This window comes from Oncorhynchus mykiss, chromosome 13 (genome assembly GCF_013265735.2).
Source record: "Oncorhynchus mykiss isolate Arlee chromosome 13, USDA_OmykA_1.1, whole genome shotgun sequence".
In the NCBI taxonomy this organism is placed as follows: Eukaryota; Metazoa; Chordata; class Actinopteri; order Salmoniformes; family Salmonidae; genus Oncorhynchus; species Oncorhynchus mykiss.
In genome coordinates, this window is record NC_048577.1 from 607,667 (window position 1) to 623,392 (window position 15,726).

A 15,726-nucleotide genomic window follows, 5' to 3' on the forward strand; every position below is an offset into this window, starting at 1 on the left:
TCTCAACATAGTTGGTCATTTTGTCCAGGTGAGAAAGGGCAGTGTGGAGTGCAATAGAGATTGCATCATCACTGAGACATTGTAATTACATGATCAATTAACAGACAGGTTTACACATCACTGAGACATTGTAATTACATTAACAGACAGGTTTTTTATTTTACCTTTATTTAACCTTTATTTTACCTCACATCTGATTATTCAGTACAAAACCTTTAGATGTTCCATCTAAATGAACAGACTGATTGTGTGTCTGTAATCTGTGTAGCAGCAAATTAATACACTGCCATCTGATGTGAGGATGACATCATAAGAACAGGTGGCTTCAAAGAAGATGGAAAATCCCCCCCCCCCCCCCCCCCCCCTCCCCTGAGTTCGTCATGACGGCCATTTTACCACAGGAGAAACAAACGTCAATCATTGGAGGTTGGAAAGACACTGTTGATTTCACTGGAAAGAGGTTCACACCGAATAATATCGGATGTGATCAGTCGATGCAGGAACAACAAACAGTCTGTAATGTTTGTTTTAAAAATAAATACTTTTTTAACCTTTATTTATGTCAAGTCAGTTAATCCGGCTATGAAAAGCCAACTGACATTTACTCCTGAGGTGCTGACTTGCTCCACCCTCGACAACGACTGTGATTATTATTATTTGACCCTGCTGGTCATTTATGAACATTTGAACATCTTGGCCATGTTCTGTTATAATCTCCACCCGGCACAGCCAGAAGAGGACTGGCCACCCCACATAGCCTGGTTCCTCTCTAGGTTTCTTCCTAGGTTCCGGCCTTTCTAGGGAGTTTTTCCTAGCCACCCCTCATAGCCTGGTTCCTCTCTAGGTTTCTTCCTAGGTTCCGGCCTTTCTAGGGAGTTTTTCCTAGCCACCCCTCAGAGCCTGGTTCCTCTCAAGGTTTCTTCCTAGGTTCCGGCCTTTCTAGGGAGTTTTTCCTAGCCACTGTGCTTCTACACCTGCATTGCTTGCTGTTTGGGGTTTTAGGCTGGGTTTCTGTACAGCACTTTGAGATATCAGCTGATGTACGAAGGGCTATATAAATACATTTTATTTGAATTTGATTTGACTTAAAAACAAATTCTTATTTACGATTGTGGCTTAGGAACAGTGGCTTAACTGCCCTGTTCAGGGGCAGAACGACAGATTTTTTACTTTGTCAGCTCGGGGATTCAACCTTTCGGGTTTACCAGTCCAATGCTCTAACCGCTAGGCTACCTGCTCTAACCACTAGGCTACCTGCTCTAACCACTAGGCTACCTGCTCTAACCACGAGGCTACCTGCTCTAACCACTAGGCTACCTGCTCTAACCACTAGGCTACCTGCTCTAACCACTAGGCTACCTGCTCTAACCACGAGGCTACCTGCTCTAACCACGAGGCTACCTGCTCTAACCACGAGGCTACCTGCTCTAACCGCTAGGCTACCTGCTCTAACCGCTAGGCTACCTGCTCTAACCATGAGGCTACCTGCCACCCTGTTAACGATAATGTAATTACAATGTCCCAGTGATGTGTAAACCTGTCTGTTAATGATAATGCAATAACAATATCCCAGTGATGTGTATATCTGTCTGTTAATGATAATGCAATAACAATATCCCAGTGATGTGTAAACCTGTCTGTTAATGATAATGCAATAACAATGTCCCAGTGATGTGTAAACCCATGGCTGATTCCAGAGGACGCTGGTCACAGGGATGGGCCGGGAAAGACGCTGGGCCACACTCACACTATATAGCTAGCTACCTAGTTTAGCTAGAAAAGAAAAGATGGCCTGTCTGGTTAGCATCTAAAACAGCTAGCTAGCTAGCGTTAGTGAGACAGAGTTAACTAGCCACAATGGAGCCAAATTGAATGTAATCTAGCTAGCTAGCTAGTTTAGCTAGCTGCTGTTACCATATAGCTAGCTACAGTTAGTTCATTAGCTAGTTATCTACCAATATCAACTAATTACAACGCTGAACCAACCAACAAAACAATTAAGCAATTTTAACAACATGCCATCACAATATCCAACCTCTTACTTTCCATTCCAATCCATCCCCTGGACGACACTAGCTAGTCATTCTACAGGTAGCTACATCCTAGCTTTCACTCAACCTGCCATAGCAGTCTGTGTTGTAGCTACATTCAATAGCTTTTAACTCAACCTTCCATAGCAGTCTGTGTTGTAGCTACACATTCAATAGCTTTTAACTCAACCTTCCATATCAGTCTGTGTTGTAGCTACATGCTATAGCTTTTAACTCAACCTTCCATAGCAGTCTGTGTTGTAGTTACATCCTAGCATTAACTCAACCTTCCATAGTAGTCTGTGTTGTAGCTACATGCTATAGCTTTTAACGCAACCTTCCTTAGCAGTCTGTGTTGTAGCTACATTCTCTAGCTTTTAACTCAACCTTCCATAGCAGTCTGTGTTGTAGCTACATGCTAGCATTAACTCAACCTTCCATAGCAGTCTGTGTTGTAGCTACATGCTAGCATTAACTCAACCTTCCATAGCAGTCTGTGTTGTAGCTACATTATATAGCTTTTAACTTAACCTTCCATAGCAGTCTGTGTTTTAGCTACATTATATAGCTTTTAACTCAACCTTCTCGAGCAGTCTGTGTTGTAGCTACATGCTAGCTTTCACTCAACCTTCCATAGCAGTCTGTGTTGTAGCTACATTATATAGCTTTTAACTCAACCTTCCATAGCAGTCAGTGTTGTAGCTACATGCTATAACTTTTAACTCAACCTTCCATAGCAGTCTTTGTTGTAGCTACATCCTAGCTTTAACTCAACCTTCCATAGCAGTCTGTGTTGTAGCTACATGCTATAGCTTTTCATGCAACCTTCCATAGAGGTCTGTGTTGTAGCTACATGCTAGCATTAACTCAACCCTCCATAGCAGTCTGTCCTGTAGCTTCATTCTCTACCTTTTAACTCAACCCTCCATAGCAGTCTGTTGTAGCTACACGCTATAGCTTTTAACTCAACCTTCCATAGCAGTCTGTGTTATAGCTACATGCTATAGCTTTTAACTCAACCTCCCATAGCAGTCTGCGTTATAGCTACATGCTATAGCTTTTAACTCAACCTTCCATAGCAGTCTGTGTTGTAGCTACACATTGTGTCTATCTACTCTTCTCCCTCCACAACAGTCTTCCAAAGAAATGTTCCTTTAGTTTGTACCAAAAATGTCCCCTTAAAATCCTCCACTCTGTTCCTTTAGCAGTCAGCACTTCCGGTTCCTGTTGCAGCTCGGTTCTTCCAATATTCACTCTATTGCGGAATTGACTTAACAGTTGTTAGTTGATTATTACATGTTACAATCTGTATGTAGGCACGTATACTCTCATAGTTGAGATCGCTGAAAGGCCAGTCTCTTTGGTAATGACAAGGAGTGGACTGTTACCTAAAGAGACTGTTACCCAGATTAGGGGCATCAGGCCATGCAAAGGAGTGGACTGGTAAACCTGTCTAAATAAGGTCCCACAGTTGACAGTTCATGTCAGAGCAAAAACCAAGCCATGAAGTCCAAGGAATTGTCCGTAGAGCTCAGAGACAGGATTTTGTTGAGGCACAGATCTGGGGAAGGGTACCAAAACATGTCCGCAGCACTGCAGGTCGGCCCCTGTCATTCTTAAAGGGAATAAGTTTGGAACAAACCAAGACTCTTCCTAGAGGCCGCTCGGCCAAACTGAGAAATCGGGGGAGAAGGGCCTTGGTCAGGGAGATGACCAAGACCCTGAAGGTCACTCTGACAGAGCTCCAGAGTTCCTCTGTGGAGACAGGAGAACCTTCCAGAAGTACAACCATCTCTGCAGCACTCCACCAATCAGAGCGTTTTTGGTAGAGTGGCCAGACAGAAGCCACTCCTCAGTAAAAGGCACATGACAGCCCGCTTGAAGTTTGCCAAAAGGCACTAAAGGATTCTCAGACCATGAAATATAAGATTCTCTGGTCTGATGAAACCAACTCTTTGGCCTGAATGCTAAACTTCACATCTTGAGGAAACCTGGCACCATCCCTACGGTGAAGCACGGTGGTGGCAGCATCATGCTGTTGGGATGTTTTTCAGCGGCAGGGACTGGGATACTAGTCAGGATCTAGGGAAAGATGAATGAAGCAAAGTACAGATAGATCCTTGATGAAAACCTGCTCCAGAGAGCTCAGGACCTCAGACTGGAGGCGAAGGTTCACCTTCCAACAGGACAACGACCTAAACGCAGAGCCAAGACAACGCAGGAGTATATGTACAGTGGGGCAAAAAAGTATTTAGTCAGCCACCAATTGTGCAAGTTCTCCAACTTAAAAAGATGAGAGAGGCCTGTAATTTTCATCATAGGTACACTTCAACTATGACAGACAAAATTAGAGAAAAAAAATCCAGAAAATCACATTGTAGGATTTTTAATGAATTTATTTGCAAATTATGGCAGAAAATAAGTATTTGGTCAATAACAAAAGTTTCTCTCAATACTTTGTTATATACCCTTTGTTGGCAATGACAGAAGTCAAACGTTTTCTGTAAGTCTTCACAAGGTTTTCACACACTGTTGCTGGTATTTTGGCCCATTCCTCCATGCAGATCTCCTCTAGAGCAATGATGTTTTGGGGCTGTTACTGGGCAACACGGACTTTCAGCTTCCTCCAAAGATTTTCTATGGGGTTGAGATCTGGAGACTGGCTAGGCCACTCCAGGACCTTGAAATGCTTCTTACGAAGCCACTCCTTCATTGCCCGGGCGTTGTGTTTGGGATCATTGTCATGCTGAAAGACCCAGCCACGTTTCATCTTCAATGCCCTTGCTGATGGAAGGAGGTTTTCACTCAAAATTTCACGATACATGGCTTCATTCATTCTTTCCTTTACACGGATCAGTCGTCCTGGTCCCTTTGCAGAAAAACAGCCCCAAAGCATGATGTTTCCACCCCCATGCTTCACAGTAGGTATGGTGTTTTTTGGATGCAACTCAGCATTCTTTGTCCTCCAAACATGACGAGTTGAGTTTTTACCAAAAAGTTATATTTTGGTTTCATATGACCATATGATATTCTCCCAATCTACTTCTGGATCATCCAAATGCTCTCTAGCAAACTTCAGACGGGCCTGGACATGTACTGGCTTAAGCATGGGGACACGTCTGGCACTGCAGGATTTGAGTCCATGGCGGTGTAGTGTGTTACTGGTGGTAGGCTTTGTTACTTTGGTCCCAGCTCTCTGCAGGTCATTCACTAAGTCCCCCCGTGTGGTTCTGGGATTTTTGCTCACCGTTCTTGTGATAATTTTGACTCCACGGTGTGAGATCTTGCGAGGAGCCCCAGATCGAGGGAGATTATCAGTTGTCTTGTATGTCCTCCATTTCCTAATAATTGCTCCCACAGTTGATTTCTTCAAACCAAGCTGCTTACCTATTGCAGATTCAGTCTTCCCAGCCTGGTGCAGGTCTACAATTTTGTTTCTGGTGTCCTTTGACAGCTCTTTGGTCTTGGTCATAGTGGAGTTTGGAGTGTGACTGTTTGAGGCTGTGGACAGGTGTCTTTTATACTGATAACAAGTTCAAACAGATGCCATGAATACAGGTAACGAGTGGAGGACAGAGGAGCCTCTTAAAGAAGAAGTTACAGGTCTGTGAGAGCCAGAAATGTTGCTTGTTTGTACGTGACCAAATACTTATTTTCCACCATAATTTGCAAATAAATTCATTAAAAATCCTACAATGTTATTTTTTGGATTTTTTCTCTCTCATTTTGTCTGTCATAGTTGAAGTGTACCTATGATGAAAATTACAGGCCTCTCTCATCTTTTTAAGTTGGAGAACTTGCACAATTGGTGGCTGACTAAATACTTTTTGCCCCACTGTATATCTATATATCCCATATAGACCTTTAGCAAAAGAGGCTTTATATGAGGCAGGTGAACTTGCAACCACAGCAATTCAACAGTATTTAATGTGAGATCCTCTCTAAACTGATGAACCTCTAGTCATATTACTTCAACAGTATTTAATGTGAGATCTTCTCTAAGCAGGAATATGGCTCTGAACATACAGCAACACCTCCCCCATTGTATACAGCAACACCTCCCCCATTGTAAACAGCAACATCTCCCCCATTGTAAACAGCAACAACTCCCCCATTGTAAACAGCAACACCTCCCCCATTGTAAACAGCACCTCCTCCCCCATTGTAAACAGCAACACCTCCCCCATTGTAAACAGCAACACCTCCCCCATTGTAAACAGCAACACATCCCCCATTGTAAACAGCAACACCTCCCCCATTGTATACAGCAACACCTCCCCCATTGTAAACAGCAACACCTCCCCCATTGTAAACAGCAACACCTCCCCCATTGTAAACAGCAACACCTCCCCCATTGTAAACAGCAACACCTCCCCCATTGGCATTCCTGTCTTTTCTGTAGATGTTATATCCCTGTATTGCTCCTGCTGTATCAAAGTAAATATCTAAGTGAGTTTCAGAGGTGGCCAGTATATGAACGTTATCCGATGTTAACAAGTTATTGATTTCATGAACCTTATTTCTAAGGCTACATATATTAATAATTAATATATATATATATTCTTAGCACTTTCCTGCTTATCAGAGATAGTATATCAGTCTGTCTGTCTGTCTGTGTCTGTGTCTGTGTGTGTGTAAGGTTTGACTGATGCTACTGACCCGGAAGTTGACAACAACAAAAAAGTTTATTTTTCATTCATTTAATTCATTAGCTAACAATATTACATTGAGACATATAAAGAGAAGCGTGTGATTGATTGATTAGTGCAGATTTCTAATGATTTAAAACAAACATCTCCTACACATCTGCATTTAAGGCAACGTCTTATTAATTTGATATTTAATTAATAATAAATATAATTAATTCAGTCAAACAAACAGATCGGATTAACAAATATATAATGAACAGACTAGGTCTATACTGCTCCTATGTGGTGTACCAATACATCATGTAGATGTATATAATGACCAGACTAGGTCTATACTGCTCCTACATGGTGTACCAATACATCATGTAGATGTATATAATGAACAGACTAGGTCTATACTGCTCCTACCAATACATCATGCAGAGGAACACAGAGTGGACAAAACATTAAGAACGCCTTCCTAATAGAATGGTGTGGGCGTATACCGGTCACACAAAAAATAACACGAGTAGACCGTGGATTGGCCAGCTCATTCTCCTCAAGACCGTGGATTGGCCAGTTCATCCTCCTCAGGGAGATGTTCTATGAGGAAATAGTAATTTTTAAAAATAGTTTTTTTTTTTTTTTTTTCATCTGTAATTTATGCTTTGGCCTCAAATACGAGAATCGGACGAGTCAACAACATTATTTGGATATGAGTTAGGAGAGGATTAACTTTAAAAAGTTAGATTTTCACAGGACAGTTACTTTAAAAGAACGTTATTAACCGGTTACCATACTATTAAAATAATGCTTCTGTTCCAGAACGCAAGAGATCACTTTCTTTCCCGGTTCTGTTTCTGTTCCTCAATAAAACACATTTTTTTGCGGTTTTCTGTTCTGTTTTCTGAACTGGTTCCAACTCCTGGGGTCATTGTTAAGACTGTGTGGGTTCTCTCATGCCTTTTCAGGTTCCCTATCTGGGTAAAACCCTTTCCACACTGGGAGCATTGGAAAGGCTTCTCGCCTGTGTGTATTAATTTATGGTCCTTCAGATTCCCTAACCGTGTAAAACCCTTTCCACATTGGGAGCATTGGAAAGGTTTCTCTCCTGTGTGTAATTGTATATGTTTTTTTAGGTTCCCTAACTTGGTAAAATCTTTTCCACACATAGAGCAATGGTAAGATGTCTCCCCTGTGTGTGTTCTTTCATGCTCCTTCAGGCTCCCTAAACTTTTAAAACTATTTCCACACTGGGAACATTGGAACGGCTTCTCTCCTGTGTGTATTCTCTCATGCTTTTTCAAGTTCCCTAACAGGGTAAAAACCTTTCCACATTGGGTGCATTGGAAAGGCTTCTCTCCTGTGTGTACTATGTTATGTTCTTTCAGACTCCCTAACTGTGCAAAACTCTTTCCACACATGGAACATTGGAAAGTTCTCTGTCCTGTGTGGGTTCTCTCATGCCTTTTCAAGTTTCCTAACTGGGTAAAACCACTTCCACACTGGGAACATTGGAAAGGCTTCTCTCCTGTGTGCATTATTTGATGGTCCTTCAGGTTCCCTAACCGTGTAAAACTCTTTCCACACTGGGAACATTGGAAAGGCTTCTCTCCTGTGTGTATTCTTTTATGATCCTTCAGGTTTCCTAACCGTGTAAAACTCTTTCCACATTGGGTGCATTGGAAAGGTTTCTCTCCTGTGTGTAATTTTATATGTTTTTTTAGGTTCTTTAACTTGGTAAATTTCTTTCCACACAGAGAGCAATGGTAAGATGTCTCCCCTGTGTGTATCCTTTCATGAGCTTTCAGGCTCCCTAGCCGTGTAAAACTCTTTCCACACTGGGAACATTGGAAAGGCTTCTCTCCTGTGTGTGTTCGCTCATGCTTTTTCAAGTTCCCTAACAGAATAAAACCCTTTCCACACTGGGAACATTGGAAAGGCTTCTCTCCTGTGTGAACTATTTTATGTTCTTTCAGGCTCCATAACCGTGTGAAACTCTTTCCACACTGGGAACATTGGAAAGTTCTCTCTCCTGTGTGCATTCTCTCATGCCTTTTCAGGTTCCCTAACTGAGTAAAACCATTTCCACACTGGGAGCATTGGAAAGGCTTCTCTCCTGTGTGTACTCTTTTATGGTCCTTCAGGTTCCCTAACCGTGTAAAACCCTTCCCACACTGGGAGCATTGGAAAGGCTTCTCTCCTGTGTGTAATTTTGTATGTTTTTTTAGGTTCCCTAAGTTGGTAAAACCTTTTCCACACTGAGAGCAGTGGTAAGGCTTTTCTCCTGTGTGTGTTCTGTCATGCTCTTTCAGCTTCCATAACCACTTAAAACTCTTATTACACTGGGAGCAGGGGTGTCGTCTCGCTGGTTTGGGCGTCTCTGAGTCTGGTTCCTCTGAAGGACTCTTCCTGCTGTCAGAGTGAGAGTCTGGTCTCTCTCCTGCCAAAGACAGAGTATTTGGTTAAACAGAGAGACCTAAATTAAAGCTCCAAATTATAAAACTGTTTACTCCGGACTAGATCGTCTCAATATAAAACTGTTTACTCCGGACTAGATCGTCTCAACATAAAACTGTTTACTCCGGACTAGATCGTCTCAACATAAAACTGTTTACTCCGGACTAGATCGTCTCAACATAAAACTGTTTACTCTGGACTAGATCGTCTCAACATAAAATTGTTTACTCCGGACTAGATCGTCTCAACATCGTCTCAACTGTACATTTTGATTTTGTTGATTGCCGGTAGTTGATTGATTGATTTTGTTGATTGCCGGTAGTTGATTGATTCTGTTGATTGCCGGTAGTTGATTGATTGATTTTGTTGATTGCCGGTAGTTGATTGATTCTGTTGATTGCCGGTAGTTGATTGATTGATTTTGTTGATTGCCGGTAGTTGATTGATTCTGTTGATTGCTGGTAGTTGATTGATTGATTTTGTTGATTGCCGGTAGTTGATTGATTGATTCTGTTGATTGCCGGTAGTTGATTGATTGATTCTGTTGATTGCCGGTAGTTGATTGATTGATTCTGTTGATTGCCGGTAGTTGATTGATTGATTCTGTTGATTGCCGGTAGTTGATTGGTTGATTCTGTTGATTGCCGGTAGTTGATTGGTGTTCCCTGCGTGGAATTCCGGATCTCTGGTTTAGTGTTCCCTGCGTGGAATTCCGGATCTCTGGTTTAGTGTTCCCTGCGTGGAATTCCGGATCTCTGGTTTAGTGTTCCCTGCGTGGAATTCCGGATTTCTGGCATTGTTTGGAACTGCGGATCTGCTGTTCAAGAACACTGAGTTAATCTCAGCCTATATGCTGCCCTACAGTCCCTTGACATTTTGGCCCTGATGGAGACATGGATGACCCCAGAGAACACTGCTACTGGTCATCGCGGTGGTGGTACAGGGCTACACATTTCTCCTAAGTGGATATTTTCTCTTTTATCCCTCTCCCTCACCTGTCCATCTCCACATTTGAATTCCATGCTGTCCCTTTTCCACTCAAGCTTAACATTGCCATCTACCAGGTGCCCTTGGAGAGTTCCTCAATGATCTTGAGACCTTGATAAGCTAATTTCCTGTCGATGGCTCACCGCTCTTTGACTTCAACCTCCCGACGTCTGCCTTCAATTAATTTATTTCCAACTCTCTCATTCCCCTACTTGTCTCTTTTGACCACACCCTTTCCCAGTCCCCTCCCACTTTCCCAGTCCCCTCCCACTTTCCCAGTCCCCTCCCACTTTAAGGTCTCCTCCCACTTTCACAGTCACCTCCCACTCACAAGACAGGCAATATGCTGGACCTCATCTTTACTAGAGGCTGTTCTCCTACTAATCTCACTGCATCCCCCCTCCAGGTCTCTAATCACTACTTTGTTTCCTTTTCGGTCTCTCTTTCCTCCAACCCCTAACCACTCAGCCCGTACCCAGATGGTCATGCACCACCGCAAACTCTCTCTCTCTCAACCACTTTGACAACATCCACTACTCATCCGCTCAGCCTGTTGAGTCCACTGGTCTCATCCACTCAGCCTATTGAGTTTACTGGTCTCATCCACTCAGCCTATTGAGTCCACTGGTCTCATCCACTCAGCCTGTTGAGTCCACTGGTCTCATCCACTCAGCCTATTGAGTCCACTGATCTCATCCACTCAGCCTATTGAGTTTACTGGTCTCATCCACTCAGCCTATTGAGTCCACTGGTCTCATCCACTCAGCCTATTGAGTCCACTGGTCTCATCCACTCAGCCTATTGAGTCCACTGGTCTCATCCACTCAGCCTATTGAGTCCACTGGTCTCATCCACTCAGCCTATTGAGTCCACTGGTCTCATCCACTCAGCCTATTGAGTCCAGTGGTCTCATCCACTAAGCCTATTGAGTCTACTGGTCTCATCCACTCAGCCTATTGAGTCCACTGGCCCCACCACTCAGCCTATTGAGTCCACTGGTCTCATCCACTCAGCTTGTTGAGTCCACTGGTCTCACTCACACAGAACTACCCTACGCCTTGACCTCTTTCTCCCCTTTAAATCCTGCGACTACTGAGATCTGGCTGCCCAAAAACCTGCCCGCTTGACCCCATCCCCTCCTCCCTTCTACAGACCAGCTCTGGAGACCTTCTCCCATTCCTCACTTCCCTCCTCAACTCATCCCTGAACACTGGCCGCGTCCCCTCCGACTTCAAAATGGCCCGAGTCGCTCCCCCTCCTCAAGAAACCAAAAACTTGAGTCATCTGACGTTAAAAAACTACAGACAGCTATCCCTTCTTTCTTTTCTTTCCAAAGCACTTGAGCGTTCTGTCACTGATCAACTTTTTCTTTATCCTCTCTCCGAGAACGATCTTCTTGACTCTAACCAGTCAGACGGCAAGGCGGGTCAATAAACCGAGACTGCTCATCTCTGTGTCCTGGAGACTACCAAAGCAGTTGACTCTCTCTCTGTTCTCATCCTCCTAGATCTATCTGCTGCTTTCAACGCTATGAATCATCAGATCCTCCTCTCCGTCCTCTTAGGGCTGGGCGTCTCAGTCTCTATCAGATCCTCCGCTCCATCCTCTCAGGACTGAGTGTCTCAGTCTCTATCAGATCCTCCTCTCCATCCTCTCAGGACTGGGTGTCTCAGGCTCTATCAGATCCTCCTCTCCATTCTCTCAGGACTGGGCGTCTCAGGCTCTGAAACACTCTTGAATCCTACCTGACAGGCCACTCATACCAGGTGACGTTCAGAGGATCTGTGTCTGCACTACGTACTCTCGCTACTGGTGTCCCCCAGGGCTTGCTTCTAGGCCCTTTCTTCTTCTGTCTATACACCAAGTCACTCAGCTCTGTCATATCCTCACATGTTCTCTCCTATCACTGCTATGAGGATGAAACTCAACTACTTTTCTCCTTCCCCCCTTCTGACACCCAGATAAAGACATGTATCTCTGCGTGCCTGGAAACTTGGATGTCGGCCACCTCAAACTCAACCTTGAGAAGTCAGAGCTGCTCTTCCTCCAGGGAAAGGCCTGCCCGCTCATAGACTTCTCCATCACGGTTGACACGGTGTCTTCCTCCCAGAGTGCAAAGAACGTTGGCGTGACCCTTTGACAACACCCTGACGTTCTCTGCAAACGTAAAATCAGTGACTCGCTCCTGCAGGGTCGTGGTCTACAACAACTGTAGATTACGACCTTACCTCACACAGGAAGTAGCGCAGGTAATAATACTTGCCTACAGAGCAGCAAGAGGAACTGCCCCTCCTTACTTTCAGGCTATGCTCAAACCCTACACCCCAACCGGAGCACTCTGCTCTGCAACCTCAGGTCTCTTGGCCCTCCCACCCTAACGGGAGTGTGGATTCCGCTCAGCCCAGTCCAAGCTCTTCTCTGTCATGGCACCCCAATGATGAGACACGCTTCCCCCTGAAGCTAGGACAACAGAGACCTTGCCCATCTTCACAAAACATCAGAAACATCTTAAACAGCATCTTAAATAATCCTCCTCCTCACCTCTACCCCCCCCCCCCCAAAAAAAATAAATAAATTGAAACTCAACTCCTTAACCAGCACTTGCACATGATGATCCCTGGGAAATGGCTGTTAGTTCTTCATGATGATCCCTGGGTAATGGCTGTTAGTTCTTCATGATGATCCCTGGGTAATGGCTGTTAGTTCTTCATGATGATCCCTGGGTAATGGCTGTTAGTTCTTCATGATAATCCCTGGGTAATGGCTGTTAGTTCTTCATGATGATCCCTGGGTAATGGCTGTTAGTTCTTCATGATGATCCCTGGGAAATGGCTGTTAGTTCTTCATGATGATCCCTGGGTAATGGCTGTTAGTTCTTCATGATGATCCCTGGGTAATGGCTGTTAGTTCTTCATGATAATCCCTGGGTAATGGCTGTTAGTTCTTCATGATGATCCCTGGGTAATGGCTGTTAGTTCTTCATGATGATCCCTGGGTAATAGCTGTTAGTTCTTCATGATGATCCCTGGGTAATGGCTGTTAGTTCTTCATGATGATCCCTGGGTAATGGCTGTTAGTTCTTCATGATAATCCCTGGGTAATGGCTGTTAGTTCTTCATGATGATCCCTGGGTAATGGCTGTTAGTTCTTCATGATGATCCCTGGGTAATGGCTGTTAGTTCTTCATGATAATCCCTGGGTAATGGCTGTTAGTTCTTCATGATGATCCCTGGGTAATGGCTGTTAGTTCTTCATGATGATCCCTGGGTAATGGCTGTTAGTTCTTCATGATGATCCCTGGGTAATGGCTGTTAGTTCTTCATGATAATCCCTGGGTAATAGCTGTTAGTTCTTCATGATGATCCCTGGGTAATGCTGTTAGTTCTTCATGATGATCCCTGGGTAATGGCTGTGAAGAGTTCCATTTGAATTATCCCTAATCTCCACTGTCCCACAGCCCTGCCAGGCAATTCATCAACTGATCTCCACTTCTACCATCAATATCAATTGCAACCTGTTTTATATCAATATCAATTACAACCTGTTCTCCTGCCTTGTTTTATTTTAGAACATTCCAGATCAAAATTATCCTTCCTTGTCTTGATTCTGTCCTCTTCATCATTTGAAATCAGAGTTGGCTGTAATACATGATATCATAAGATATTTCTGTCACGCCCTGACCTTAGTTATCTTTGTTTTCTTTATTATGTTGGTTAGGTCAGGGTGTGACGAGGGTGGTTGGTTTAGTTTTTGTAGTGTCTAGGGGGTTTTGTATTGTCTAGGGGGTTTTGTATTGTCTAGGGGGTTTTGTATTGTCTAGGGGGTTTTGTATTGTCTAGGGGGTTTTGTATTGTCTAGGGGGTTTTGTATTGTCTAGGGGGTTTTTGTATTGTCTAGGGGGTTTTGTATTGTCTAGGGGGTTTTGTATTGTCTAGGGGGTTTTGTATTGTCTAGGGGGTTTTGTATTGTCTAGGGGGTTTTGTATTGTATAGGGGGTTTTGTATTGTCTAGGGGGTTTTGTATTGTCTAGGGGGTTTTGTATTGTCTAGGGGGTTTTGTATTGTCTAGGGGTTTTTGTATGTCTAGAGATTTTCTAGTCTAGGTGATTATATGTCTATGGTTGCCTAGATTGGTTCTCAATCAGAGGCAGCTGTTTATCGTTGTCTCTGATTGGGAACGATATTTAGGTAGCCATATTCCTTGGTTATTTTTGGGGTTGTTATTGTCTATGTTGCCTGTCAGCACTTGTGTTATGTAGCTTCACGTTCGTTTAGTGTTTTTCCTTCATTAAAAGAAGAATGTATACTTATCCCTTGGTCTCATCAACGAACGTGACAATTTCAGTCAGATCAATCTGTCTAACTTACAACAACAACAACAAACGAAGGGGCTAATAATAACACCATTGATATTTAATCATGTTTTAAAATATATATATAATGACTTTGCTGTGATGTCGAGTATAGAGACTGAGCGAAGCACTACGAAGATTCATATTATTTATTTATTATCATTATATTTCATATTCATATTCAGCAAAGTTTTAAAATGTTGTGAAAAAATCTAATGAAGCATTTGAACCATTAACGTTAGCTTTTTCCAATTCCTACATATCCAAGTGTAGAATTAAAATCACACACTAGTTCAACAACTGCAGAGTTGGTGTCCCTGTTTTATAAGATAGTACTCACTGTACTTACTGGTGTTAATCAGATCAATGTCCCTGTTTTATAAGATAGTGCTCACTGTACTTACTGGTGTTAATCAGATCAATGTCCCTGTTTTATAAGATAGTACTCACTGTATTTACTGGTGTTAATCAGATCAATGTCCCTGTTTTATAATATAGTACTCACTGTATTTACTGGTGTTAATCAGATCAATGTCCCTGTTTTATAAGATAGTACTCACTGTATTTACTGGTGTTAATCAGTTCTCCAGTCTTCTCTTCTTCATCCTCCTCCAATGTGACAGTAATCTCCTCCTCATCTTCCTCCTTCACTCCAAAAACGTCTTCCTCTTCTTTCACTGTAACAGTCATGTCTCCTTCCTCCTTCATTCCAAAAACTGCATCCTCCTCTTTCTCTTCCTCCTCTTCTTCTTTCAAGGTAGCCAACATCCTCCTCCTCTTTCACTCTGAAAGCGTCTTCCTCTTCTTTCACTGTAACCTCTTCCTCTTTTATTGTAACATCCTCACCCTCTACTTGTTTTTAATTACTGTGACAGCCTTCTCTTCTTTCTCGAGTGTCTTTCTCCGTCCAGCAGACCCCCTCTTCTTTAACAGGAGGAGAGTTAACTTAGTGACCTCCTGTCATGGGGTGTTAGCTTGCTACCTAACTAGCATCAGCGACTAGCTTAGTCTTATTGCTAACTTAACCAGCTAGCTAGATGTCTAACAACGTCAATATGAAATTAAACGGGGTAACAGCTAGACGACATAAAGGTGTTTAAAACACATATATACGCCAGAAAGCCGTTCCCACTACCTTCTAAAAGCTTCTAAAGAGCTCCAATATTTCGGCTCTGTTGGCTAGTAAGCTACCGAGGTGGCTGAACTGTTCATGTTGATGACGCGACCCGTCCACTAGATTATACGTCACACTCTGGCAGCGTCGCCTGAA

General features: G+C 43.2%; 1 protein-coding gene across 3 annotated transcripts; it reads right to left on the minus strand.

Moving 5' to 3' along the window:
- Positions 1 to 6,696: 6,696 nt before the first annotated feature.
- On the minus strand, positions 6,697 to 15,726 carry LOC110511977 (gastrula zinc finger protein XlCGF57.1). Of its 3 annotated transcripts, none has more exons than XM_036939817.1 (3): positions 15,026 to 15,726; positions 9,003 to 9,101; positions 6,697 to 7,261 (listed from the first exon to the last, which is right to left on the minus strand). In XM_036939817.1, coding segments are annotated over exons 1-3 (300 nt in total). In that variant the 5' UTR covers positions 15,225 to 15,726; the 3' UTR covers positions 6,697 to 7,259. The 3 variants fall into 3 exon arrangements, with proteins under 3 accessions (XP_036795712.1, XP_036795711.1, XP_036795710.1); XM_036939816.1 differs by lacking the exon at positions 6,697 to 7,261 and adding an exon at positions 12,693 to 13,514 and having other exon boundaries at positions 7,271 to 9,101; positions 15,026 to 15,084; XM_036939815.1 differs by lacking the exon at positions 6,697 to 7,261 and having other exon boundaries at positions 7,271 to 9,101; positions 15,026 to 15,720.